We start from the raw sequence: 27463 nt of genomic DNA on the forward strand, positions 1-27463 counted from the left end.
CGCTGCCCAGAGACGCGGCCGGTCCCGCCTCTCCGCCGCTCTGGCCCCGCCCCTTTCCCCGCCCCTTTTCTCAGCTTGCCCGGAGATGGGAGCCGGCGAAAGCCCTTCCCATTGGTCACCGGCGTGTGGCTCCCGCGATTGGCTGTTCGGCGTAGCGGTGGGCGGGGCGGGCGGCGCGGATTGGCGGAGCGCGCAGGGGTGTGTGCTCGGGGGGCAGCGGCCCGGAGCGGGGAGCTGGGGCCGCGGCTGGAGGATGGGGGCGGCCGGCGGCGCGGGCTGCTGAGAGGCGCGGAGCCCAGCACAGCCGAGCCTCGGACCCCGCCGCAGCCCGGCCCGGCCCCGGCAGCATGAACAGGATCGGAGCCGGTTCCATCGGCGGCGGCGGCGCTGCGTCCGCCGCCGGCCAGTACAGGGTGTGCGGCAATTGCCGGAAGGTGCCGAGACAGGTAGCGGGGGGCACGGCCGTGAGTGCGGAGGGGTAGCGGGGGGCGTTCGATGCCGAAGGTTCGGGGGTCGGAGTGAGGCTGTGGGGTGCAGAGAACCGTGGGGAGGGGGAGGGCGAAACGGGCGCAGGGTGAGGGCTCGGGGCTGGCAGCGAAGGCAGCGAGGTGGGAGTGTCGGGGGGCTGGCGGTGCCTCCCCGGGCTCCTTGTGGGGCTGCTTACGAACCTGGGAGCTCCGTTCAAAGCAGCTTTCGGGTACGAGGAGCTCCGAGAATCAAAGCTTTAAAAACATACACGAAATCACCCCCCAAAAAGGCCTTCAGCCCCGTGCCGAGCAGCTCCGCCGACCCCCCGACGTGCCGCACCGCCCCGCCGCCCCGCCGAGGTGCGCTCCGGGTGCGCTGCGCCAATGAATTAAAAGCGCTGAGCTGTGCAAAAGCGACCGCCTCGAAACCGGGAGCGACTCCGATTCAATCCGCTCCGGGTTCGTCTGCCGAAACGCTTTGAAAGTCTCCAAGTCTGAGAGCTCAAATATTTGCGCTCTTTGTCCGAAATCTGTTTTTCTTCCTCTGTGGCTCAGGCCAAGTGCCAATCAAAGTTGTTTTTCCAGCCTGCAGTACGAGCTCCTTGTCTTTTTTTTTTTTGTTTAAGGGTTTGGTTTTTGGACAGGAGGTGTGTTTTTAAGGGGGGGAGGGAGGGAGGGATGTTACAGCCCGGTCGGAGGGTAAAGCAGATCTCAGAAATGGTGTTTCTAAGCTGTTTGAATGGAAAGGAAAAAAAAATCTTATTAAATGTGCGTGCTTGGTATGCGCGGTTATTTTTTCCATAAACTCTTGGATCATGTTACGGCTGATACTCGGTGCTGGGCTCTGAGCTCAGCCTGCAAGAAATGCGATGGATCAGAGCTGCACATCGGCAGCTTAACCGTTTCCTGGCAGGGTCGAACCACCCCCCCCCCCCCTTTATGGCTGCAGCGCTGCCTTTGGGGGCTGCAGTGACCCGAAGAGAGGAGTCCTGTGGGGTTGAAGCCCCAAACACCCCCAGACCTGCCATAAACAGTGCCAAATACAGTGGAGAAAGCAGGGAGGGAGTGTGCTGCCTTCTGCCAGATCATCAAAACGTTTTGTTGACAAATAAAAGTGGTGCTTGGCAGCTCCGGCATGTCTGAAATGAAATTGAAATGATTAAGTTGCTGTTGGTTTTCTGAAGCTGCGACTCAACGCCGTGCTGGGCAGGGCTTGTTTTGTGTGTTGCTTTGATACTGGGGGGGGTAGGAGTAGGATTTGCGGTCCAGGTAACAAGAAACTTTCCCAGATGAGGTGTTTTTCAGTAATTAGGGAGGATAACAGTGATAGGACGAGAGGGAATGGTTTTAAACTGAAAGAGAGGAGATTTAGGTTGGATGTGAGGAGAAAATCCTTGGCTCAGAGAGTGGTGAGGCCCTGGCACAGCTGCCCAGAGAGCTGCCCCATCCCTGGAGGTGCTCAAGGCCAGGTTGGATGAGCCCTGGGCAGCCTGAGCTGGTGGGGGGCAACCAGCCCATGGCAGGGGTTGGGGTTGAGTGGTCTTTAAGGTCCCCTCCAGCCTCAGCCATTCTATGGTTTTGTGGTAGTGACTGTATGGCAAAGCTTAGGAACCTGCCCTACTTTGTTCACAGTCGCATAAACTGCTGCAAAACTGGGGAAAGAAAAGAGAAAGCCCATGAAACCCAGCCTGTTCCTTGAGATGCGTGTTGGGCCTGCGTTGGTTGCACCAAGACATGGTTGCATGTGTTTTTTTTAGGCAGGGCAGTAAACATAGAAGCAGAAAGCTGCTGACTCCATCTGTAACCATTTAGAAGTTGGTATAGTAAAATCGCTGCAAATTTTAACCTTTTGCACTTAGTTGGCAAGCATACAAGTAGCAAGCAGGGAGAAAACAACAGGGCTTAGTGGAAGTGAGATGCAGATTTGACCCGAGACTCAGAGTAATAATCTTCAGATAAGTGCTGCCTCATCTGTTCTTTTGATGGTGTTTATTTATTTATTTATTTATTTTAAGCACATGTGATAATATGCTGGAAGGATGATTGGCCTTAAAATGTGCTGAATCTCTTCTGCCCTCCTCAGTCTCAGGTTTTTATCTGGAGGCAGTCGGTGCCTGCAGCTGGGCAGTGCAGTGTCAGTATGACATGAGGCCAAAGCAGCCTCTTGCTCGGTGCCATGGGGTGAGACTGGGAGTAGCCTGGAGGATTTTGGATGCTGATGGGTGAAGGTGAGCTTCCCTTTAAGCAGGAGCAGCCGGATGCAGTCCTTCAGATTTCAGGTGATGAATCACAGTGACTTAATGCCACAAAGCCCTGTGGTAGGGTAGTGCCAGCAACTTGATGAAGATCCTTCAGTTAAATTAGCCTACGAGAAAGTTTTTTTTTTCGTAATAAATAAAATCATTTCCAGTTGGTTTTATTGTTATGGGACACTTCAGGTCATCAGGTAAACTTGCACAAGGGTTGCTGCTGATCAGAAGGGCTGAGGTGGTTGTAGCCATGAGAACTGAGTAGTTTTTCCATATCAAAGGATGACACCCAGTGATAGGTGAGGCTGTTCTAGACTGAGCTTGTTGGAAAGGCAGTCAAGGCTAATGCTGCGATTCAGCTTAAGTAGAGCAAAACTAGGTGGGCAGCTGTAGTTTGTGAATGTGGCGAGCAGGATTTTTAACTAAAATGCGGTGTTTTGGTATATGGGGAGGCACATAAGCACATAAAGTGGTATGGGAGTGCTGGAGCCAAGCATTTCATAGAGGTGGCTGAGAGCTATTGCTGTCACTGTGACCCATGTGGTCATCAGATCTGGAGGTGGAAAGTCCTCAGCTGGGTATGGGTAAGGGAGCAGGCAAGGGCTGCAGCTTGTTCCAAACCCCAGGTTCTGTACCCAAAAGAAATCTGTATTCTGAGCAAGCCAGAAGGGTGCACACAGGAGGGGCTCGGTAATCCTTTGGACAAATAACTGCCTCAGGAGGGCTTTGTGCAGCAAGCAGAGTCTTCAGGGGGTGGAAAAACCCCAGCACATCAGGAAATGTAAGAACAGGGAGAATGCACCAATTGGTGCGGCTCAGTTGCAAATGGCAACACATAGATAGTAAAAGGACCATCTTTTTGTGTGTAAGTCCAGGTTGGTGAGATAGAAAATGAGTTAAGAGCGGTCCCAGGATTAAACACTTGTTTTGTGCCAGGTGGCAGTGAAGGAGATGGAGGGCAGTGCTGGGCAGCTGGGGGGAGGCCTGCTTAGTCGGCCTGAGCCCATCTCCCTCCTGGTGTCCTGGGAGAGCTCTCAAATCCCAAATCTGTTCCCATTTTTTTTTCACAAACCTGCCAAATGTGGGTGATCGTCTGGGAGGAAAATAGCGCTGAATGTGAGGGATGGAATTTTCCATGCCCTGCATCCCCCATGCCAGTCTCCTTCAACACAACTCTCAGCAATAGGCAAGTTACTAGAAGTGATGTAGAAGGAAAAGCATACAGATAAATGAAAAATGCATGTGATACCACCAAAGTAGGTCACACTAGACTTAAATCGTAGCCTTCTGCTGGTGAGATCTACTGTAGTGTCCTCTTCTGAGAGCTGCGGATTGACTGAAACTAGATCTCATTCATTAAACATCTGAAGTAACATCACAGGCCGAATTTCTGGCTTTGCCAGCAAGTCAGCTGGAAGTGAATGTTGTTCTCAACAGCAGAAAGCTTAAATAGGTTTGAAAAGCATTGGGGTGAGTTTGTGACCAAAAAATGGAAGAAGACTTGTCAATAGGATGTGGTAGCTCTATAGGCAGGCGCTGCTGTAAGCTGTGCTGGCTGCTGCACATCAGCTTTGCCAGCACTGTGGGCACTGCAGACCTGTGGTCTGACCCGCTGTGTCTGTTTTTCTGTTCCTTTAGTGAGCAGAGGGGTGATGGGACTGGGGATGGTGGTGGGCCGCCATCTGGGAAAGAGCAGAGTGTTTCACTGCAAGCTGGAAGACCTTGAGCAGCAGAGCACTTAGAGCTGGCGTGGGATGGTCATAAATACATTTAGAATGGAAAATTCAGTGTTCAGGGCTGCGAGGCTCTGGAAGAGTTTGTTCTAGGTCTAGACTGTCAAAAATACACCTGCTTTTAAGATAGAAGGTGCTGTGAACGTCATTAAATGATGTAGTGCTAACAATAGCACTGGCCTAGACTCAGTGAGTTGAGGTCATGTCAAGAAAAAAAAGAAAGAGGAGGGACACTTTCATTCACATTATTGTTTCACGTGGGTGAATAAGAAAATAGCCCAAAAATGAACAAAAATAGTCTGATGTCAGGTCTCAGAAGCTCAGGTAAGTGAAAATGCATGTCACCGTGAGTCATGGAGGTGCATGGAGGTGCTGTCATCTGTTCTATAGAAATAAGAAGGCCTCTCAAGGACGTCTCAACTATTTTAAGGAAAGCCAGTCTGGTTCAGTGTCTTCTGAATGGAACTGAAGCTGCTTTGCCTTTGCTTGAAAAACACCTCTGGTTTCCCGTGATGCAGCATCTTCACGTTCTGTGGTTCAGTACTCAGGTACTGCGGTTGGTGTTGGATAACTGACTGTGATGCTTGACAGGCATCTTACTTTGTAAATCTGAACAACGTCCATTGTAGTTTTAGGCTGCTCTTGGTCACACTGTAGTTATCTTAACTCATGGTTGCCCTGTAGGCAACTTTAGGCCTTTGGTGGGCTTCTTTCTAAAGAAGTTCTCACAACAATTTGCAGTCTTTGGCATGAAGAGCTAACTCTTTATTGAAACTGGTCGTAGTGACTGTGTTGTCTGTGACACGATGTGTCCCTTGGAATAGAGCTGGAGAGAAACCAGTTCAGGTCACTCCAGTGCTGAGTCCACCTGCATGACTAGGGGCAAAGATGGGGAACGTGGTCTGTGAGGGTCCAAAATGTAAAAACAAGGCTTTTGAGGCAATTAGCAAGACCCTCACCCTCATCATTTGGTCCTGTTTTCCTGGAAGGATTGGCTTAAAAAAGAAAAACAAACCCCTTACTTCCAAGATTCATCCCTTCAGAATATATGCATCTGAAAGTCCAGTGATGATTGATTTCCGTCTTCCATTCTCACAAGTCTCATAGTAATTTCTATCTTTTTACAATCTGACCCTTTAAAATATTTGTTCTCTTGACTGTCTTTGTTAATTATTGGCTTTGGTGTCTGGAATTGGAGAGCAGTGCTGCTTCTTTAGCATGTCTGCTGATACCTTGTCACTGCAAAACCAGTGACAAGACTTGTATGAACTGCGCTCATGTAGAACAGTCACTTTTATTTGAAAAAGTGAAAAAGAAAGGAAATGTATTCTCTGAATTACAGGGAACTTGATGGAGGCAGGAAGGGGACGAGAGCGGGGAGGAGGATTGTCTTCAAAAGAAACCTTGAGGTTTAGCGTTGAGAGCAAGTTGGCCAAGCGTGGAGGTTGTCCTCTATTAAGACTTACTGTTGCTGGTAGGAGTGGTGCCTTACGTTAGCCAAATCGCAGGCTGTGGTTTGGAGATGTGGATTCTGTGAGCATTTGCTTTAAATTTATGCATATTACTTAATTAGTGCTTCAAATTTCATGTGTTTTTAAATGATGATGTTTTGAAATCTCAGAGAGATGGCTGGTTAAGCATCCTTGGTTTTTCCTCTCACATTGGCAAGGGAGATGTTGATACTCATTTGGTTCCTTATTTGACTATTTTTTTCTGGCTAGAAAGATTTGAAAGAGAAGATAGCAGTATAATTCTCCTCTGGTTTTGCTTAGCTAGGGGAGTTGTTTGGAGATCTTATTATCAGATTTCCATTTCCAGGGCTGGAGAGTAAGAATGGATTGCAGTTTGCTTGGCCAGACTTGAATATTGGCTTTTGCCTAAGTGGGTCAGGATAGACTGGGGGGGAAGAGTGATGTTTTCAGTAGAAAAGAGACTCAAATTATCAGGAGGGAGACCTTTGTTAATGAGAAATGGCACATCGTCAGCTTTGGAAAAATCTGTATGGAAATAATTCACGCTATTTAATTTCTCTGTTCTTTGCAGGTGTTCCAGTTTGTATGCAGAGGTCCTTCCCATTGTTTTCTCAGCATCGCAGTCTGGTAGTCTGTGCCTTTTAAGTAGAATCTATAGGGACTGTGATGTAGATGACTCGAATATGTTGTAAATATTTTATATAATACATACATTATATAAAATATAAAAATATCATCGAGGTGTGGATATTCTTTGCAAACAGTTCTTTTTTGTTTCCTGTTTATCAGTCAGTGCATTGAATGCATTAGTGGGGTCTCAACAAATTGTATGGGATTCTCTTTCTGACACCTTGGGCAAACTGGTGTGACTGATCATAAGGAAGACTGTGATCAAGAACTATTAATTTAAAGTGTCTCTCTTAACCACTGGTTTCTGGTTTTTATTATAGGATACTTCTTACATATCAGACCTTGGGTAACCATTGGCTGGGACAAAATACCAGTGTAGATGAGAGTTAATGTTGGGTATTTAGGATGCTGGGAAAGGAATTGCTTTGCTCTTGGTATAGACTGTTATCAGTCATTGACTCATTTAAACATCTTCATTTTTTGCATCGTATTTAAGTTGAGAGTTAGGTGATTTGAAGCATAGGCTTTTTTCTGCTAGGGCGTTATGGGACAACTGTGGGCTTAACCATACGCAAGTCAGGGGAGGGCTAAGCAGAGTGTAAGTGATGGCAGTCAGGGTTGGAGATGGAAATTGGTGTACTCATTCTGGAAAAGCATCTTACGTCTTTCCCAAATGTCCCTGGTTACCTGAATTAGAGAAAGTAGATACAACCTCCTGATTAAACATCTGTTTTCTTTCTTGTTAATGACTCTCTTGTATTTCTCTCAAGGTAAACACCTAGTTTTCATAGAGCAGCTAAGTAGTGACTCGAGACTGCGTGCAGTCCCTTTTCTTGGGCACTGTGTGGAAAAAACTAATAATTTTAGAGCAATACGAAGTATTCTCGGCTTTGTGTCTTATAAATAGGCTGGAAACAGAGAGGATAAGCCTGCATCACACAAGTGAGTTCCCCATGGACTTGCTCCATGTTGTGTGGTTAATGCATGGGGCCACCCTTAGAGCTGTGTTTTATATCTTCCAACATAACAAGTGATAGGTTAACACATATGAATGCCAGGAGAGACCACATTCTTAAGGATTATGTGGAACCATAGATTTCTGTACCCTCTTAAAGCACAGAAGACATTTGGAAGATTACCGTGAACCCAAATTTTCATCTATTTGGAGTGAGTAATGAACTCGTAAATACATTTAATACATCTCAGTTACTGCACTTCACAGTCAAAATACAGTTTGCATCTGTTTCACAGAGTATTGAATTAGGACTCGATTTTGATACGGAACCAGAGAGGACTCTGCGTTCTTTCAGTTAAGTGATACTTCTAGAAGATTCTTTCTTAGAAAGGAGTAAAGATGTCTCACTTAACATTTCCACATGCAGATGAACATTAAGTGTGACTCGGGGATAGGTAGCTTGGGAATTAAGGAGTTTACACTGCTGAGCTACTCCGCAGAACCAGAGTTATGCTGATGGTATGAAGTACTCACTGTCTTGGTGTAAATTGTTCTTAGAGCTCTGCTTTATTACTGTGCTGGATTTGCTTTTGCTGATACTGACAAAACAATTGAAAGCCAGCATATGTTCTCTCTTCTGTATGAATTGTGCAGTTAAAATTATTAAGTAAGACACTACCTTAGCAGCAGGGAAGCTAATTCAATAGCATGTGCTTGTAAATATGTTTAATATCTCCTGCTTTAGCATGTGGCAAAGGGAACGTAGCTATATTATTGACTGAATATATCTGGAGGTGTCTTGGCCATATGGTATTAAATCTGTTTTAATGTAATTATCTCTATTAACTGAAAAAAGAAAATTAAAAGAAAATATTCTCTCTGAGTTGATTGACGTTCCTCTCAGTAAAGCGTCTTCATTGCTGATTAGAGGTGTGGAAAGAGTCATTTGTTCTCGTGCTTAGAAATTTGATTAGACCTCTAATGAAACGGAGCACCCATACACTGTCTAAATATTCTACCTGGCACCAGTTGGATCTCATCCACGTTGGAAGAACCCTTGAAGTGTTCCTATACTACAGTATGTTTTGCGTCTTGAAATAGACTGCCTTCATGCAAATACCCGCTGGGTGTCCAACCAGCAGGGTGAACCTTGACCCTCCTTGGAAATCAGCATCGGGATTTGATTATTCTTCTTTGCCTTACTGCAATAATGAGGGTGGAACTAGAAAATCATGGAATCATAGAAGGCAGCTGCTTCCATGGAAGCACCAGTATTACTGAGTAGACTTCAGAATTGCTGTGCGCAGACGTGGTAGGCATTGTATAACATAGAGATGTTGTCTATGCTGCTACAGTTCGCAAGCTGTTAGTGTTCATGGGTAGCAATCAGCAGATAAGAGCGCACTAAATGAAGATTAAAGTTGCGGAACGATCCCGGCTCTCCCCATGATGAGAAGGTTTGTTCTGCTTCCTCCAGAAATTGATCAAAACAACCTGCTGGTGCCCTGACAGTTGTTGTAGCGCCTGTCTTTTGAGCCCTCTTAACTCAGTTGGATGCAGTTTTTGTTCAAGAGCACTGCTGCTGGAAAAGTCTGGATCAAGACTCTTTCTTATTGTCTTGCAGTGGAAAATTCCAGGTTTTTGTGGTAGGAAACACATGAAAACAGCATTTGAAATGCGTGATGTCCACTAGCGAGTGGCTCATTGTGACTGATGAGCTTGCAGAAGATAAGTTCTAACATACCTTCTGTATTCTTCCTTCTAGTTGTTTTGGTCGCTTTCTCAACCGTTGTGGTCTTCGGTAGTTTTACTTTTTGCAGTCTCTACTTGTAAGCAAATACAATGGGAGGGTGTCAAATCAAAAGAACTCCAACTGATTTATGCTGCTTCGATGCATATTAAAACTCTTTTTCATCTTATGCTCCTTCCAGAAAACCTGAACAAACCGTTCAATTACATTAGTAGTTTAATTTTGCCCGCATGATGTTACTGGGGGAAGACTGAACAAGGCTGTAACATGAGGGGGAATCATTTAAGTAGAGCCTGTTCTAAGATAAGCCACTCTTATTCCAGCAATTTAAAACTTGTATTCTGACTTTGGTGTGGGTGCTTTGCAGGTAGTTGGAAGAAAGGGTGTGTTGGTTGTAAAAGTCAACTGCAGCTTTATTAAAGAGTGAAGGAACCTGCAGGCTGCCTTCTCGTTCTTCAGAGGAGATGGAGCCACGTACGTGTTAGATGTGAGTGGGGGACAGGTGGAAAGAGAGCAGTTTCTCACCCACAGCTTTGAAAAGCAAAATGAGAATGGAGGCAGAAGGAGGGTTTCCCTCCATGCCCCTGTTCTTTAGGCGACTTATGCAAAAGATATTTTAGATAAAGCTGTAGTTCCTTGACCTATTTATCCAACAGAAACTTGCAGTACAAGCAAGAGCAGTTTGACTATGCAGTGCTCTTTTATATGGGACACTCCTTTGGGTTAAGCTGTGCCTCATGAATACTTAAAGGCAGCATCCAGCCATCCAACATGACTAATTTTTCTTGGTTTAGAAGCTAGGTCTATGACTTCATATTTCTTAGAAAACTTGGAGTACCCACTGCATGGTCTGACTTCTGTCCACACAGAGGTGAGCTGGGTGCAAGTAAAGGCTGCCAACCTCTTAGGAGCTGGGCCTACTCCAGTGCTAGGGTTTTGGTTTGGTTACTTCATACAAAAAGAGGGCATGTGGACTGGAACATAACAGAAGACCTCAGTAGACAACACGTGTTAACCACTCTTCCATCCCTACATGAGAGGGCACAGAATAAGTTACTTTATCATTTCTGCAGGACGTGCTGGTGCTTTTTTTTACAGTCATTAAATCACTAAAATGCACTTCAAAGTACGCTGAATGGAAGTATAGGCAGTAATCTGCGGAGACGGTGGAGTCCGTCAGCTCTGAGGTTGGAGGTGAATCTGAAGTTCTGCCACCTAGTTGGCTACAGAGAGCAGGAAAGCTCATCAGTTCTGGGACACCTGCTTATGTTTAGGCACAGTACATTTTCTATACCAATTATGAATCTTTGTTTTTGAAAATCAGCATCTCTTTCAAGCTTTAGCAGGAAAATAGAAGCTGTGTAGCTTAGGCCATTACTGCCACCAGCTCAGCTCAGCTGTGTTAAGTCAGCGTGCTGTGGAGATGGTGTCTCAGCAGTGACTCACTCCGGTAAGGCATAGCTTAAGATAGAAAAAGAGGAAGAAACTGGGAACTGCTTGACTGCAAGTAGTTACAGTCATTCCAGAAAGTTGGTGGTTTTCGGTTGTGCTACTGAGATTAGGCCTCTTCTCTGTCAGTCTCCTGTCCAAACCTCCTCCCAGACTAATGGAACATGAAATGGTTGGTGGGTCAGCTCCTTGCTTGTTGCAAAACAAGCTGCAGTCTTTGCAAATAAGACCACTTGGAGAAATAATTTGTCCTAAGTGATGGCTGTGTTAGGATTTCCTGTCAGGGGAAGAACCAGGAGGGTTCCCTCATGGTTCTCCCATCTGTGGCCCCATAAGGGTTTGGGGGACTTCTTTTAAAGAAAGCTGTGTAAGAAAACTTAGTACAGTGAAGCCATGTGCATGGTATAGGTAACAGCTCCTTCTGAAGAATGAGTAGGAGTCAACTAATCAAAAAACCCTAGAGCCCCTGTCTTAGACAGCAAGGTGCTTGCTCTTGGCTAGGTGACCTTCCTGCCATCTTTTCCATGTAGGATTTCAGCAGCTTGGGTCTTGGGAAGAGACTGAAATGCTGTGCTTGCTGCCAGGGAGATTCTATAGTTCATCTGGCATGTTCTTTCTGTTTGAGTCATGGACCAAATTGAAATGGCAGAACTCCTGAAAACAGGAGGACATTGTTCCTGTTGGGCATCCACGGGGACTATCCTTTTCCAGACAGAGCTAGGAGAGCAGCATCAGTGTTTCTTACGTTATTTGAATTCTAACAAAGATGCTCAACAGTCATCAATTGTAAATGAGCATTGGACTGAGAAACTGGTGCTGAGGGGGTTTCTCATTGTTACAAAAGCTTTTCAGCGGATTAACTTATGAAATTCTGTGGGTCATGTTAACATTTCGCTCAGTGGAATTTTAAGGAACCGTAGCCACGAGTTCTGTTTCCTGTAAACTAGAAAATTTATGTCAGCCTTGTATGTTAGTATTTTTTTATGCTGGCTTGCATTCTGATGCTAACAGCTTAGCTGGAGGCCTTCATGGTTAGGTAGCATAGCCAAAGTTGTTTGTATTCTTCCAGGTACATATCAATCTGAACAAACCTCCTATCAGTGGGTACAGAGCGCACGTGTCTATTTTCTTCCTGCTTTAGCTCTTCAGTTTTTTCTTCACTTTTTTGGAAGTCTAAATGGATGTCACTTCTGATAAGGCACATTCAGGAAAGGGAAAAACATTTTTTTTTTTCCTAAAACCGGTATTAATAAACAATTCGAGTGCAAGGTACGCAAAGCTATGAGGTAAATAATGCAATAGTTGTTGAATAGATAGCCCAGTAATGTGCTCAGCCAGGCTGCTAAGGAGTTACCTGATGTGGGCTGCACGTTTCAGACCCGAGTAGCATAATGATTGTTTCTGCAACAGTCAGGTACAGCTAGAATTGTTTAGGTAATGTCAATTCATGCCTACATTAGGTAATAGATTTCTTTTTTCTTAATAGCTCGTATAGAGTAAATAGTATTTGGGAACCGAATCTGTCTTAGTGCTGCAGCTCGTCTAACAATGTTGGAGCAGCTGTAGTGGACCAGATTGAAGCCCAGTGACCCATCAGCAGCAGCAGCCAATGGCAGGAACCAAGGAGAGAGGACACAAAGTGCAGCATGCTCATGGCGGTGCTCCTTTGGAGCTGTCTCCCAATTGCTAGTGTTTGCAACTTGAAAACTTCCTGAGCTAGCGGCAGTTTCCCAATATTTAATACCCCTTTATTCATTTATCTTCTGTTAGCTCTGGTGATTTGCTTCTGAACCCACGCAAACTCTAGGGCTCCACAGACTCTTACAGCAGGGATTTCCATGCCTTAGCTGTGGTTGAAGAGTTTCAGTACTGTTATTTGGCCTTCTCATCTGTGACTTGGTTTGGATCCCAGTTCTCTGTGAACTGTGGCAGCCAGGAGGCCATTGAGTCAAATATCTTGATGTGCATCTGACAATAATAAGCACAGCATTTCAGTTTCTTTCCAAGACCCAAGCTACTGAAATCCTACATGGAAAAGATGGCAGGAAGGTCACCTAGCTAAGCACATCTCCCTCTTTGTAATGGTGTGGATGAGAGGATTTGTTTTTCCTTGAGTCTTAAGATAGTTCTTGCACATAGATTTAAAATAACTCATATGATCATTTTGCACATAAAATTCATGGGAAAAAAAGGTAGTTTGAAAAACCATGTTTCTGCCATCTGTGTGACTTTCCTCTGTCTCAGAATAGATTGAGTTTTATATAGTACCTGGTAAGTGAAAGGTGCTTGAAAGCGTTTTTCTGCAGCAGCATATTCTGGGACACCATTTATTTTCTCTGGAATACCTTTTTATCCTGCTGCGAGCACTGCAAGGACACGGAGTCACCAAGGGGAAGTTTTGGCAGGGACACACCGGGAGCTTATTGCTGGATTCTGCAGTTTTACCACCTCCTTGAGATGGAGATCCGTGATACACTGCAGGTAATGAACACTGCTTTACAAGAGCATCAGCCAGCACGGCCTTGTTACTTCAGATAATCTGTCAACCCAGTGGCTGAAGCTGGGGAGGAAGCAATTTCAGTGAGGTGGTGAGAGGTCAGAGCCCAGCTTGTTCACACCCTGCAACTGCAGAGAGATTGGTATGCTAATCGGAGCAGGATATTGTTATTTTTTCCATTAAAGTGCAAAGATAGGACCTCAAGGTCTGTTCATAGCAAGTATGGTACTCTTTTGTTGCAGCTGTTTGGCTTTGTTGCCTAAACTTTGTCTCTCTGTCCTTTGCTGTAATGAAATGATGGCACTGCCAAAAGAGAAGAGGTGACAGAATGCGGCCTCAATGCCAACCTCTGCTTAAACAGTTCTTCCAGTCTGTTCTTATGGCAGCTCCCAGTGAGGTGCACCTTCCTCAAAGTCCTTGTTGATGATGAGCTCTGCTGAAGTGCTGCAGTGTTTGAAGATGTTCCAGCATGGATCTCAAAGCCTCTTAGAGGTTTTCTTTATAATACATCATTGGAACATTTTGATGTTTGCTGCCCTGATATTAATCACCTTTCAAACATTTTAGCATATTTGAAATCCAGTTTAAAACAAATCAGCCTCTTACTTCACAGGAGAAGGACGCTGTTATTGATTGATGGTATGGATGAATACCGTTCAATTTTACTTGCTTACTTTACACGCATTTCCAGACAGTATTTCTATTAAGAATTGAGCGTAGCATTCTTAGGAAGCAGTCCTGCCAGGGTTACGCAGCAGATTTACATGACCTTGGGCGTCTTGCTCTCTCTCTTTTCTTAATGTCCACCAGTTATGCCTCTCCGATTGGCAGCACGCCCAATGACTGTGCGTGCATTTATGAATTGCAGTATTTAACCGTTCAATTACTGGATGCTAAAGATAATGTGATATCTATCGGTGGTTAATTTAGGCATTAATTCGGGCCTGCTGAAGCAGCTGCCGCTTATCTTCATGTTCTGTCGAACGTTTGTTCTACCCGTTGGCCATCCCAGCTGAACCGCTGATGTTTTCCACTGTAACTTTTGCCCTTGATGCCTGATGCTGCTGATACAGAACATGATTCTGCCACGCTGGTAGGATTTTGAGTCATCCTGACCATCACAAGGTGATCTTCTGTCCTGAGGCTGTTTCCTGGGGAACATACAAACCTCCAGTGTTGGGTGTGCAGGGAGGGAAGGAGGCACGGTTGCCTTGTCTGCTCCTTCAAGGGCTGCTTAGAGGGGAGTTTTATTTCTTTATATTATTTCTTTTCTGTTTGGTGTCTGAATTAGACCAGAAGATCACTTTGGTAGCAGTGCAAGTCTTGACTCTTAGCAATGGATTTCTGTTGACCTACAGAGGAGAAGCAGGTTGCGCTGTGACAAAGTTCAGTTCATCCCGAGTTGGGCATCAGCTTTCTTTTTGGATTGCAAACAGCAGCCAGCTGGCAAATCAATTTGGATGCCAGTGTTTGGTTAGTTTTGGTATCAGATAATAACTGCAGCATGCATAATTACTTTCATTTTGAGGTTTGTCTTAAAATAGATGGAAGCGAATCTCTAGCAGCAAGTAAACTAAACAATCTGGCTCTATTAGGAATGTTTAGGCTTGGTTATTGGCCTCTTGAAGAAATCTTCTCATGGATGGTTTATCATTTTTTGGGTCAGGAGCCCTACTTTCTTAAGTAGATGTGTGCTGTACACGATAGTTACATCGTGATTAAGTTATAGATATGTCTTTTACGTGATATATTCAGTTTGGCTTCTTAGATAAATGCTTTGCAGCAAACTTGTTACTCTGATGTTTGGCTTGGAGTCATTGCCTGTTAGATTCCAGTTGCAGCTGAACGTTCATTGTTGGTTAAGAGCTGTAAATAACTTGGAAACTACCTCCAGCATAGAGGAGGTGTTACAGCACAAGTGGGACTAAGAGAGGAAGTAGATGTAGGTGGGCTTTCTTTATAAATAAGGATGTAGACTTTTCTGCCATGTTCACTTGTGAGTTTTTCTGCTACAGGTTGAGCGTACCAGGTATCTTTCAGAGCCTGAGCAACTCCTCTTGCATTTCTGCCACATGGCCATCCATCTTGGGTTGGGTAGAAATTGCTGCCTTTTGGTTTCTAATTAGTGTGGACTGTGTTCTTAATAGCTGGTACAGGGATGAGAACTTGGGATAGGCTTCCTTTTATTGTATGAAATCCAAATGGGCTGTAACCTGTTAGCAAAGCAAAAGCTTCACATCAATTGTACTGCACTGGCTCCCTTCCCAGCTCCTTGCACCACTCCATCAGTTGTGAAGCACAGTGAATTCTTAACACTAAGGGTGGCCTTTAAGTATTTCGAAATGCTGTTCCATGGGGAAATACATATATATATGTATATAAAATATATGTATATATGTATTTCTTAGAGTTTGACTTCCTCTGCAGATTTTCATCTTTATTTCTTAGCTTGCTTTTTGGAGTTGTACTTTCTGTTAAGAGGAAAAAAGTGTTGCAAAACCACTCGAAATACCATTAACAAATGACTGTAGGCCAAGTTTTCTACTTTGTGAACTCTAACCTTTTGACATTGCATCCACTGAATATCTCTTGTATTAATTCTGGACATAGTCCTAAATTTAACCCATTTTAGGAATGGGTCAATCCTAAAGATGAGTTCCACGCGGTCAGCAAGCAAGAGACAGTAGCATCCAGTGTGGAGGTAAGGTCTTAATCAGAAGCATCAAGTAATGCTGCTGTGTGCCATGTGAACTAAAATGTGTTTGTAGACACAAAGCTGAATCCAAAAAGTAGAGTTCTGCAGCATCAAGACTGAGACTGAACGAGTGTATTCAGCCCCAAACAAGGAGTCCTAAGCCCAGTTTCCCACTTGTACCTCCAGTACTCAAACACCCAGTGCAGCCAGCCAGGCTCAGCAACAGTAATGAACTGCACTTTGTGTCCCATAGCTAGTACCATGATGCTCAGTGTAAGCATTGGGTACCGTTTAAGATAGCGGAGAGTATCCACAGGGACTAATGGATACGTTATGAGCCTGTGGGAACTCATTCTGGTGTGGTGGTTGTGTGCCCGGCAGGAGACCCCAAGGACACTTGTGTGGCCCTTAGTTCTGCTTTTTAGTGCTGCCACATTTGCTGTCTGCTGGGAAAAGAGTTGAGGCTCCTTGCTGAAATGGAGCCATTTCAGTCTAGGTGTCCTAATGAAGGACTCAGCTTCAGGTTATTTCCTCGAATGCTTCTGTGTGTTGTAAGGAAAGAGATCACAGAATTTTAGTAGCAAAGTTACTGAGGAATGTTAGATGGCAGCAAAATTACTGGAAGGAAAATGCAGAAGAGAAAGGGAAAAAAATAATGTAGGAGGAAAATCCAGAAGGGTAAATTCTTAAAGGGAGCAGATGAAGTCCGCTGAACTTCTAGAGATTTCATTGACTCTGTACTTCTGTGGAATAGGAAAACTATAGAGACTTTCCTGTTCTGAAGACACATTCTGTGCCTGGTCAGAAAATGGCCTTGGCAGGGGGAAACATCTAAGGAAGAAGAGTCATAAAGCAGTGGAAGAGAAGAATAGTAGGGCAGAAGGTGGATGGTACTTAGCCTTTTGGAGGCACTGGAGAGCAGGCATGAAGCATAACATTGGACATCCTGGGTATTAAACAGGAGGTGGGAGGGCTCATTGTTCATATTTTATTAAATAGGTAATGATTAGCTGAATCCCAGTGGAGATTCTAAGAGATAGTTGGAGAAGTGTAACCTCAGCACAAGCATGGCTTGAAGTCGGAAATAAAATCCATCTTGGCTTCCACAGTGAGGGAGAAGTATTAGAGAAAGTCAGCAAATACTGTGAGTAGGAAGTTTCTCAGCCTGCCGTCACTGTTATACCTGCTCATCCGGGGGGGAAAAAGTTTATGCCTCAGGAGAAAGTAATTTTGGGATCCCCTTGGGATGTATGCATATGGCATCCAGTGCTGTTTATTATCTTTCTTGTGGTGGTGATTCCTGTGCAAGTGGTGGCTCTCAGCCCTTGACCAGCCTTCTTGAGCCACTCAACGCTGTTCTGGTAGCCAAGAGGTTGCAGAATTCCCTCATGAGGTACAAAATGTTTCTTTGCAATGATTTGGTTTCCCTCCCCCCATCACTCCCAGCATGACAATCTCGATGTGCAGGATGAGTTACCTTGTATGCACAGCTGCTGTGCAGAGCTTCCACGCATCCCAAACGCAGCACCAGCTTTCTGCTCCCCTGTGCTTTCTGCATTCGTGGGTATTCAAGAAAAAAAGTGCCTTCTAAACCAGCTGTTTGATCAGCCCTGCCAGATAACAGCTCCATTTTCTTCTGTTTCAAATAAAATGAACCTCTTTTTACAGCTTGCTAAAAATAGTCATTTCTTTGCAGCCTCAGGACACGGTGACTCATGTGATAGCAAAGAGGAAGAAGCTGAATTTCTTTAAAATTCAGGCTCAGACAGGAGGGTTGCCGCAGTTAACTCATGACGAAGTGCAGCTTAAGGATGGAAAGCAAGTCATGGATAAAAGCAACTCAGGGCTGCCAGCAACCTTCCCTGGCCTGGTTCTCTTTTCTCATCTTTGAAGCTCTTCATTATCTTTCTCTCTTCCTAATCAACACTTGCAAAAAGATTCTTTTAATTTTAATGTAATTGATGTTGGTTACCAGCCTTTTAAGATCACTTATTCATACTCCTAACAATGTGTTGTTGATGGAGGAACACAAAGCACAAAATGGCTCATGGATGTGTATGGTATCTTGGTTGCTGAGCAACCTGTTCCTTGGTTCATTTAGCATAAGAATCCAATTTCATATAAGATATTTGGGACCCCGCTTGACTTACTATGCAACAGCCAGCATAACCTGCAAGGATGAGTTGAGCAGGAAATTGAATCAGCTTTTCTTGGGAAAAATAAAAAAAAGCTTTGCAAGAATGTCTCATCTTGAAGGACCGTATATCTGAACCATTGCTTGCTAATTCCCATATGTAGATTTTCATGTTTGAGCGCTTGAGTAGGTCTTAAATCCCTACTCTGTATACAGCTTGTCCAGGAGCAGTGTTTTTCATCTACGGTTCAACAAAGCCAGTGTTATCTTACTTCATGCTTGCAAACTTCCCGTGTTATTGTAAGTAGCATCCTGAGAACTTGTGCACTCAATCGTATTTTCTTCTGATGAGCTTCTGTTAACTGGTTTCAGTAAAACAGAAGATTTGGTGAAGGAGCAGCAAAGTATTTTCTGTTGGAATAGTCCGCACCACTAGAAGCAGCTTGTTTAAAACATCAAGGCAGCCATGTTGAATGGGGAAAGTAGGTAATGGAGGTCATAGCCTCTTAAAAGTAGGATGATAGTGTTCTTTTTTGCCCCATTCTGGCCTAGATGACCCACTGGGCAGTCTGGCAAAGCGGGCTGTAGCTCAGAGGGCACACTGGAAAAGCAGTGATTCAGCTCTGCTTTCAACCTGCGCTTTGGCCAAGGGCCATCAAGTCACCTACCTCACACAGACTGTTTCCTCCAGGTAATTGATGTGAAATGAAGGCTTTCAAAGACTTGATGTCCGAAAAACCTTCCTAAAACCAGTGATGTACATCATTAATAGTAATCTTGGAAAACGTTTCTTATTTGAAAGTTAACCAAGATGATTGACTGCTGGCAAAAGTGTGCATTTAAAACTAAAATATACCTTCTGAGCCTTGAACAGCTGTATGGAGGAGAGGCTGGGCAGATATCCAGCCTATACCTTTGTCACTACTTTAGACTGTGTATGTGTAACTCATAAGGGGTATTTTACAACCCTGTGGGGCTGTGACAGCAGGCAGTGCTCACAGTGAGTTGTCTCCTGACTACTTGTTTCCACGCAGTGGATTCAGCTCAGTTAGGAAAAGGACTGCATTCTTCGTCATTTAACAGCTAATTACTCCAAAGTAACAAATTTAATTGTCAGGAGAGAGTTTGTTTTGGAACATCTTTCCTGAATAATCACTGCTGATTTTTGCGTGGTTTTTTTGTGTGTTTTTGTTTGTTTGTTTGTTTGTTTTTCATAATCTAATTTAAAAGGGACAGGATGATTTGAAGACACAGAACAGTTACACATTCCTAGTGTCTTCATTTTCCTGTGTGTACACCAGTGGCACTCTCAGACCCACACTGTTCTTTGTGTATGTGGCCCACTATACATAAGCCTGCTTGGTATAGAGTCAATGAGGTATTTAAAGGTCATTTGTTATGGAAAACCACCGACTTTTATGCTAGGGACACGAAATATTTGACATGCAAATCTGATACCGCTGTTGGTGGGTAGCTTATTAGAAGTGACTTCTGCTTCAGTGTCACTAGCAACCTGAAGAAATGCACAACCATAGTTTCCAGTTACACGGGATACAGCTGGTCTCTTCCCATCTTCTCTTTGTCAGTGGCAATAGACTGAAAATCACAGCTCCATTTCTTATCCGTTAATAGACAAGAAGTACTCTTGCTCTTGTTACCCTCTGCTTACCATCAAAGAACATGTAATAATTGTTAGGCTCCGGCTCTTCTAGCTGAAGTTGGCACACCACGGGGTGTATGGCATGTTTTGTTCTTTCCTGGTCTTGGCAGCTGAACAACATAGTCTTTTTGTCTTTCTTTTTGGAAGGCGTCTTTACCTGGGTCTTGATGGTGTCTGTAGAGGGTGACTGGGCTTTTCAAGCCACTGTTTGGCAGAACAAGTGCGTATACTCTGCTAAACCCATAGGTTGGGTTCTGAAAACGGATTCTTGATTATAATTTCCCAAGTGTGGCCTTTGTGCACATGGCGGTAAGGACAAAATTCATGCCGTTCGTTTGAGCAAAGCACAGGGGATGCAAATTCAATGTGGGGAGATGTCTTTGCTTGTGTATTGGACTGTAGAACATGCAAGTGGCCTTGGGAAGAGAACCAAGCCAAGGCCTTTAGATCTGATCTTGCAAGATAAAGTGGGCTAATGTGTTATTCCTCAAACTGATTGAATTATATGGCTCTTCTGCAGGAAAAAAGAGTCCAAGTCTCTCCACCGTTAACAAGAGGACCAAGTGCCTTTATACCAGAGAATGAGGTAAGTTTGCAGTTAGCTGGGCTGGGTGTGAGGTGACTCTTAACATGGAAATGCTGAAGAACGGTTTTACCGTCCTGCCTGCCCCGGGGTACCTGAATGATTCCCTTTGAGAGCATCAGCAACGGTTTGAGAGGAGCAAGCTCCAGCAGACAAGAGCCAAGCTGCCCTTTCCTACCTGTGCTGTCAATGGAGTTGCTCTCAGTTGCCCATGCTCCCCATGCCAGCCCTGAGTGCTGCTGTGCTCTTTTCACAGGGGATGATCCGTTCTTACCGCTAATGTCAGGCCTAAGGGGAGACCTATCCTGTACTGCAGCAGAGCATTATATAGCTCTCAGGGCAGTACCTGACCTTCAGTTTAAGTGAACCTACAAATATGACTAACTTCTGAGACTGTAACTGTGACTCTTCAGGGAATTTATGGTTGAAAGGAGCAGTTTGATTTCAGCCTGAAGATTTCTGTGCATGATTTAGTGTTCAGCTTAAGCCTTGATTTGCATCTTGCCACAGTAAATAGAAGCTTTCCTGTGCTGCGTTTCCCTTGCCCTGAAATTAATCTTCACGAGATATTATTTATTGATTGACAAATTGTTTGGGATGGCAGGCTGTAAAACTAAGGCCTTTTTTTTGTTGTTTTGCTTTTAAATGCTTAGTAAAGGCAGATCGCTCACATGCTGTGAGAGTCAAAACGAAATCTTTCAAAGAAAAGGTATCTGCTTTTCTGTGAGTCTCTGTGGATATACAGCAAAAAAATTGAATCTAAAAACAGAGTAAGTGTAAAGTCTGGCAGCAAGAAACATAATGAAGTACAAAAAGAACTGATGTCAAAATGAGCCTTACAGGATGGAGAAAGAGGAAGCGGAATGAGTTCCAGCCAGCCCAAGTTGTGAGAAGGACTTCCTTTATGTATAGAACACGCACTTGAGATGCTGGACTTCATAATGTTGTGTGGTTTTTCTTGTTAAGAGAAAAATGGTGTGAGAAGGAGAAATGTGATTGCAATTAAAATAATAGCACATGACATTTCAAGTGGGTTCTTAGTGAATTTACTGTACAACTGGTACACTTGGTAGTAAGTTAGTAGCTAAGGGTGAAGGAGGAAAGCACTGACCAGTCTCCAGAAAGTAGCAGCAGCAACTCAGGGCTGGAACCTCTGCCTGTAGGAATGAAACAGTTACTCAGTATCAAAAACCAATTTTAAACACTGTTTGTTAAGCAAACAACTTTCTTTCCCCCATTCTGTGGCACTAAGTAATATAGTAGATAGGAAAGATGTGGTTAGGGCCTGATCGTAGGTTCAGTGTCTCACAAAGCTTGATAAGAACACCAGTCCTATCAAAGTTTGGTTTATTTTCATGATGTATACAGACGGAGTGGTAATGAAAAGAAGTACATGTGCACTATGAAGAGAATAGCAATATACGTGGTAATAAATCTCAGAAGCAATAATGCTGCATACTGCTGTGCCTTGTATAGCAACAGTGCAGTCCTACAGGAGTGTATTTCAGTCTTGTCAGCAGAATTTCTTCTCCTTAACTTCTGCTAAGATAGATGGAAAACTCCTGCCAAGCTGGAGAACAGCACACCAGTAACACAGTAGGACTGAAAAGTAGAATTTCCCTAAGGAACTACCGAATGAGACCAAAATCTCTTACACACCAGGTAAATAAAGTTGCTGAAGAAATTGGGGGAGTCCTTAAATGGAGTGAGGGGTGTGAAATACTGAGTGAGATAGACAGATTTCTGATGCATGAATAAAACACTGATGGCAAAAACATTCCTGAGGAGAACCAAAGTGGCAGCATTTCTGGTGCAGAACAAAGAGAGCTGTAAAAGTGAAGAGTGACACATGTAATAGTTACGAGGTTGCATCACTGCTTCTTCCCTTTGTCTGTGGGCCTGTAAATCCAAACTGGGAATATGAATTTCAGACTGAGAAGTGAAAGGGAGTATGTTCATAGAATCATGGAATCATAGAATGGCCTGGGTTGAAAAAGACCACAATGATCACCCAGTTTCAGCTCCCTGCTATGTGCAGTGTCATCAGCCATCAGACCAGGCTGCCCAGAGCCACATCCAGCCTGGCCATGAATGCCTCCAGGGATGGGGCATCCACAGCCTCCTTGGGCAACCTGTTCCAGTGCATCACCACCCTCTGGGTGAAAAACTGCCTCCTAATATGTAACCTAAACCTCCCCTGTCTTAGTTTAAGACTGTTCCCTCTTGTCCTATCACTATCCACCCTTGTAAACAGTCATTCCCCCTCCTATTTATATGCTCCCTCCAAATATTGGAAGGCCGCAATGAGGTCTCCCCAGAGCCTTCTCTTCTCCAAGCTAAACAAGCCCAGTTCCCTCAACGTTTCCTCATAGGAGAGGTGCTCCAGCCCTCTGTTCATCTTAGTGGCCCTCCTCTGGACCTGCTCCAAGAGCTTCATGTCCTTTCTGTAGTGGGGGTCCCAGGCCTGGACGCAGCACTGCAGATGGGGCCTCACAAGAGCTGAGTAGAGTGGGACAATCACCTCCCTCTCCCTGCTGGCCACCCCTTTTTTAATGCAGCCCAGCACACAGTTGGCCTTCTGGGCTGCAAGCACATCCTGCTGGCTCATGTCCAGCTTCTCGTCCATCAGGACCCCCAAGTCCTTCTCTGCAGGGCTGCTCTCAAGGAGATCTTCCCCCAGTTTGTATAAATACCTGGGGTTGCCCCAACCCAGCTTGGTGGAAAAAGATTTGACACGCAGTACATCCATCAGCCCATCGCCAAGAAGAAAAGCGTACTTTTAAATAGAGTTGCTCAGCAAGAGTTGTGTCTTCTTGTTTTTAGGCACATTTTCTACCTCTGTGTGCTGTAAACCTGCTATAATGGTTTCCCATTTCACAGTGCTTGCAGCAGTAAGCTGGCTGGTCTAAAGCTGTGCTATTTCAGGGTAAATACTGGGCATTTTAGCCTTTTGCTTGTAACTTCAGTGGTGAGCATGTTTAAAATGTCAGTTCTTGGTAATAAACACTGAGTAATAGTACTAATAATGATCTTCAGAATTGCCTGGAAGTTTCTTACATAAGCAGATTTTCATAGTGCAGTATGTTTCTCTCCAGAGCTGAAGTTGGGTACAGTATCTCAAGTTTCTCCATCTTATTTTGAAGGTGATGCAAGCAAATGGTTTGGATGAACGTACTAATCTTCTTGTGGAAGAATACTCTACATCTGGTCGCCTGGACAACATCACACAGGTCATGAGTATCCACACGCAGTACCTGGAGTCTTTCCTCCGCAGCCAGTTCTACATGCTGCGCATGGATGGGCCCCTTCCTTTGCCATACAGGCACTACATTGCTATAATGGTAGGTCCTGGTGGGCTATCCATTTTCTCCCATGACCTCGACTTGCTTATTAATAAAAGAAAAAGGAAGCCTTTAGAAAGAAGAGTATGATCTAGAGATCCCCCGCAACCTCAATTAGAGCTTGTGTTGCAAAGTAATTGTGCTTACTTGAGTACCCTCCCTACTGTGTAGAAATGCTTTGCGATCTAAAACATTCCCCTTTGCAATTAAATTGTATTTTTGTTTTGTGTTAATGTCCTGTTTCTACCTGCAACAAAATCACATTACTTGCTAATGTGCTGACCTTTTCCCTCCGTGCTTAATTATCTTAGGCCGCTGCCAGACATCAGTGTTCCTACCTAATAAATATGCACGTTGATGAGTTTTTGAAGACTGGTGGGATTGCGGAATGGTTGAACGGTTTAGAATACATTCCCCAAAGGCTGAAAAATCTGAACGAAATAAACAAACTCCTTGCACACCGGCCCTGGCTGATCACGAAAGAGCACATTCAGGTACCTGTTGAATTGTGCCTTGTACCAGCACTACATGTCCAATGATACGAACTGCTAAGAACAAAGCTGTGTCTGGTTAAGCTTTTTATTTCACATTGAGTTAAAAAATTCAGGGAAGTTCTAGAGCGTCGAATAATCCAATAAATTCTGCTGTGTGACAAAGGCAACAAGATTTGTTTTATAGGAATAGCAATGACTAAAATAACCCCGGGAGAATAGAGGTAATATATCAGGTCTCTCTTATAATCTAGTGAGTGTTTGTGTGCGAGAGGAGCATGGTGTTTATTGGAAGAAAGGAATTGATTCCTTTTTAAAACTCATGCATAGCATCTTCTACAAAAGCCGGGGGCCAAAAGAAATTTTATATTTACACTTTTTTTATTCTCATTTCAGAAACTTGTCAAGACTGGGGAAAATAATTGGTCTCTTCCTGAACTGGTGCATGCTGTTGTCCTGTTGGCACATTATCATGCCTTGGCAAGTTTTGTATTTGGTAGTGGCATTAATCCAGAGAGAGATCCGGATACATCTAATGGAGTCAGACTTATAGCAGTCAACAACTTCTGTGTCTGTGATCTTGCCAATGACAACAACATAGAAAATGCATCCCTCACAAGTAGCAACTTTGGGGTTAGTGTTGCAAGAAGATTCTTTTTTTTGCTTGCCTCTGTTTTGCATTAGAAAGCTTTCTTCCATTCTTTCCTGTTTAAATTTCAGGGTAGTTTGAAAGTTTTTGTCTATTTTCTGGAATGCTTGGGTCTGGTTACTCTGACATTAGCTTTAGCAGTTGCTGTGTAATCCTTTTCAAAACCACACTGAAACAGAGCATGATAGTTAAAGTAATGTGATTTTAATAGCTAATCTCACAACCCATTGAGCAAGACTAAAACTATGCTTCCAGTTGGAAACTTAAAGTGCCAGTGTCTGCAGTTGGCATATCACTGGTGTGAACGTGGTGTTATCCCTGTTCCAACCTTGTGGATTGAAAAAAGAAATGGGAAAAAAGCAGCAGAGGTCACATTATTCATTTTGAGTCTGAGGTCTACGACCATAAAACAGGTCAATGTTGAAACACTTCCATGTGGCTGAGAGGAAATGTCTGAAATAAATGGCATGGTTCTTCATGCAGGTGTTCTGGTCTCATGTGAACCAACAGAGGGCTTTGATTACTAATTGCTTAACATAAATGCAAATCGCCTTTAAAGAAAAGCCTCAAGAAGAAAAGGTGGTAAAGAAAGACCAAGCTGTTCACCTTGTGAAAAATCAGAATGGTGAATGCAGGTCACCAAGAGAGAACTGTTAAAGAGAACAGTTTTCCACATAAGAACAAGAAGAAAAGGTCCACATAGTAGTTGTTTTGAGCACACAGAATGAATAGAAATGAAAGGAAAAAAAAAGGAAGATACTGCTTTTCTGTCTCAGTTTGTGTTCCTGTATTGAGCTGTATCTCCTGGTAGAGTAAAAGTACCATCAAGGTGCTTTTGTTTCCATATGCATGTAGGGCATACAGGTATCTTTTCCTGAGCAGTCCTTATGGGGGAAAATGCATTTTAAGCAACCATGTTTTCCATGTTCAAACACTGCCTCATCCACTGTTAATCGTGCTGCAGTAGTGTGCTTTGATAGAGGAGAGCAACACTTACCTCTCTCCTTCTTCCTCTTTTCTGAAAGCTGTTTGTCTACACTCTGTGTGTCACAAGGAATTCTGGCTTAAGCTTTCATATTTGCTGCTCTCTTTTATTTTTGAGAATGTTTGTTGTTGAGCATGAGCTGTGAAGATGGCACAAGCTGTCTTTCTTCTGATCTTACAGAGCATCTTATTGTGTTTGCAGATTGCAGATTCTCTAAGTGAGCTGGAGGCCTTGATGGAGAGGATGAAGAGGCTGCAAGAAGATAAAGAGGATGAAGAAGCCTCTCAGGAAGAAATGGACACTCGCTTTGAGAAGGAAAAGAAGGAGAGTCTGCTGGTAATTAGCGGAGGTATTTATGCTTTTTCAGTTCAAGTTGGACTTTTTTTTTTGTGCTTTGCACTAAACAAAGAGTACAGATCAGTGCCTACAGCTCTTTCTGATCATTTCTTTATGCTGGATCATGGCTTAGAAAGAGTGTGGTGATGATCACCTGGTACATCTCTTTAGCGTTTCCTTTTTGGCAAATAGCAGCATCAATTTTGCTTCTTGAAATTTAGATTTCAAAAACAAAACAAAAAACCCATAAAGGAAACAAAAACAAACAAAAAATCCCATAGGTTTCTATAGGAATTTGAGTGTAAATTCCTCTTTCTTTATACGCTCTGTGTTCTCAGATTTATTCGTTCATACCTCCTCTCCAACTTGCTGTTTTTAGTGATCATGCTTCTGTGCTTTTCTGTTACCAGAACAATGTCAGAGATTGTTTAACATTCAGTTCATGCTTAAGTATAGCTCAAAATTCTGAGCTAAAAGCTTATTTTCCAGTATTCTTCAGATTCTTTGGGGGCTTCCATTTCTAAGAAATGGTGCGATAGAGTGTTTTGTACAGACACCAAAGACTTTTCTTCCCAAGAAAGCATTTTAAGAAAGAAGATTGTTAAGACAGACAGAATCTTCAGGCATCTCCTTATATTAGAGACTACCTGAATATCACAGCTATTATCTTGTTGAGGAGCAACTCATAAAATGCCATAGACTGCATGGGCACTGTTTGTGAATTCAAAGAGAATCTGGTAAGAAAGTCAGGAATGTGCACTTCTTGTATAGAATACAGTCCAGAACAAACACATCTGAGGTACTTCAGGTATTGTGCACCAATCCCAAAAGGGAGGAAGAGTTCCATGAGTCAGCACAGATGGTTGTGTGGGTTTCTAAGGATATCTGAAATGAATGAACTGGGACCCACTGCTGTTTCATTTTCAGACTGGGACTTCTGGAAGTCTCTGCCACTCTTGATTTCAAGCACGAGGTGTTGTTTGGACTAGGAGGGCTTTTTTTTTTGCTGGTGTTGCTGATAGTCTTGTTGACTTTCCTTTGCTGGGTTTGAGGTGAGGAGTTTGCATGCATCGTGCCTTGTACCCTTCTAGGGAATCCAGCCATTGCAGGGTAGAGGGGTGTGTGTGTGCAGGTGTTTTATTCTTCGTGAGGATTCACTTTAGCAGATGCTGCGCAATCTTCTTCCTACACAGTTATGTTTTGATTGTTTAATGAGGCAGAGAGGAGATAAAGCACTTCTGCAATCCTTAGGCTAACCGACTTTTTAGTGGACATATGGCAACCGTTCTGTCAATGCATGTGGAAGCAGGCCAGGATTTTAACATTAGGGTCAAATGCAGTCAGCTATGCAGTAGTCAACTTCTGCAGATGTGGTTACACAACCAGG

At 43.8% G+C, this 27463-nt stretch overlaps 1 protein-coding gene across 1 annotated transcript in view; it reads left to right on the forward strand.

The window, feature by feature from the left end:
* The first annotated feature begins 213 nt into the window (after positions 1–213).
* SESN3 (sestrin 3) overlaps positions 214–27463 on the forward strand; it is a 39833-nt gene continuing 12583 nt past the window's right edge. The window contains exons 1-6 of the mRNA XM_072326785.1: positions 214–446; positions 20212–20277; positions 23418–23615; positions 23927–24109; positions 24503–24739; positions 25942–26089. Of these exons, the coding sequence (XP_072182886.1) occupies positions 348–446; positions 20212–20277; positions 23418–23615; positions 23927–24109; positions 24503–24739; positions 25942–26089 (931 nt within the window). The 5' untranslated portion in view covers positions 214–347. The remainder of the gene's footprint in view (positions 447–20211; positions 20278–23417; positions 23616–23926; positions 24110–24502; positions 24740–25941; positions 26090–27463) is intronic.

Source organism: Excalfactoria chinensis, chromosome 1 (genome assembly GCF_039878825.1).
Source record: "Excalfactoria chinensis isolate bCotChi1 chromosome 1, bCotChi1.hap2, whole genome shotgun sequence".
NCBI classification, from domain to species: Eukaryota; Metazoa; Chordata; class Aves; order Galliformes; family Phasianidae; genus Excalfactoria; species Excalfactoria chinensis.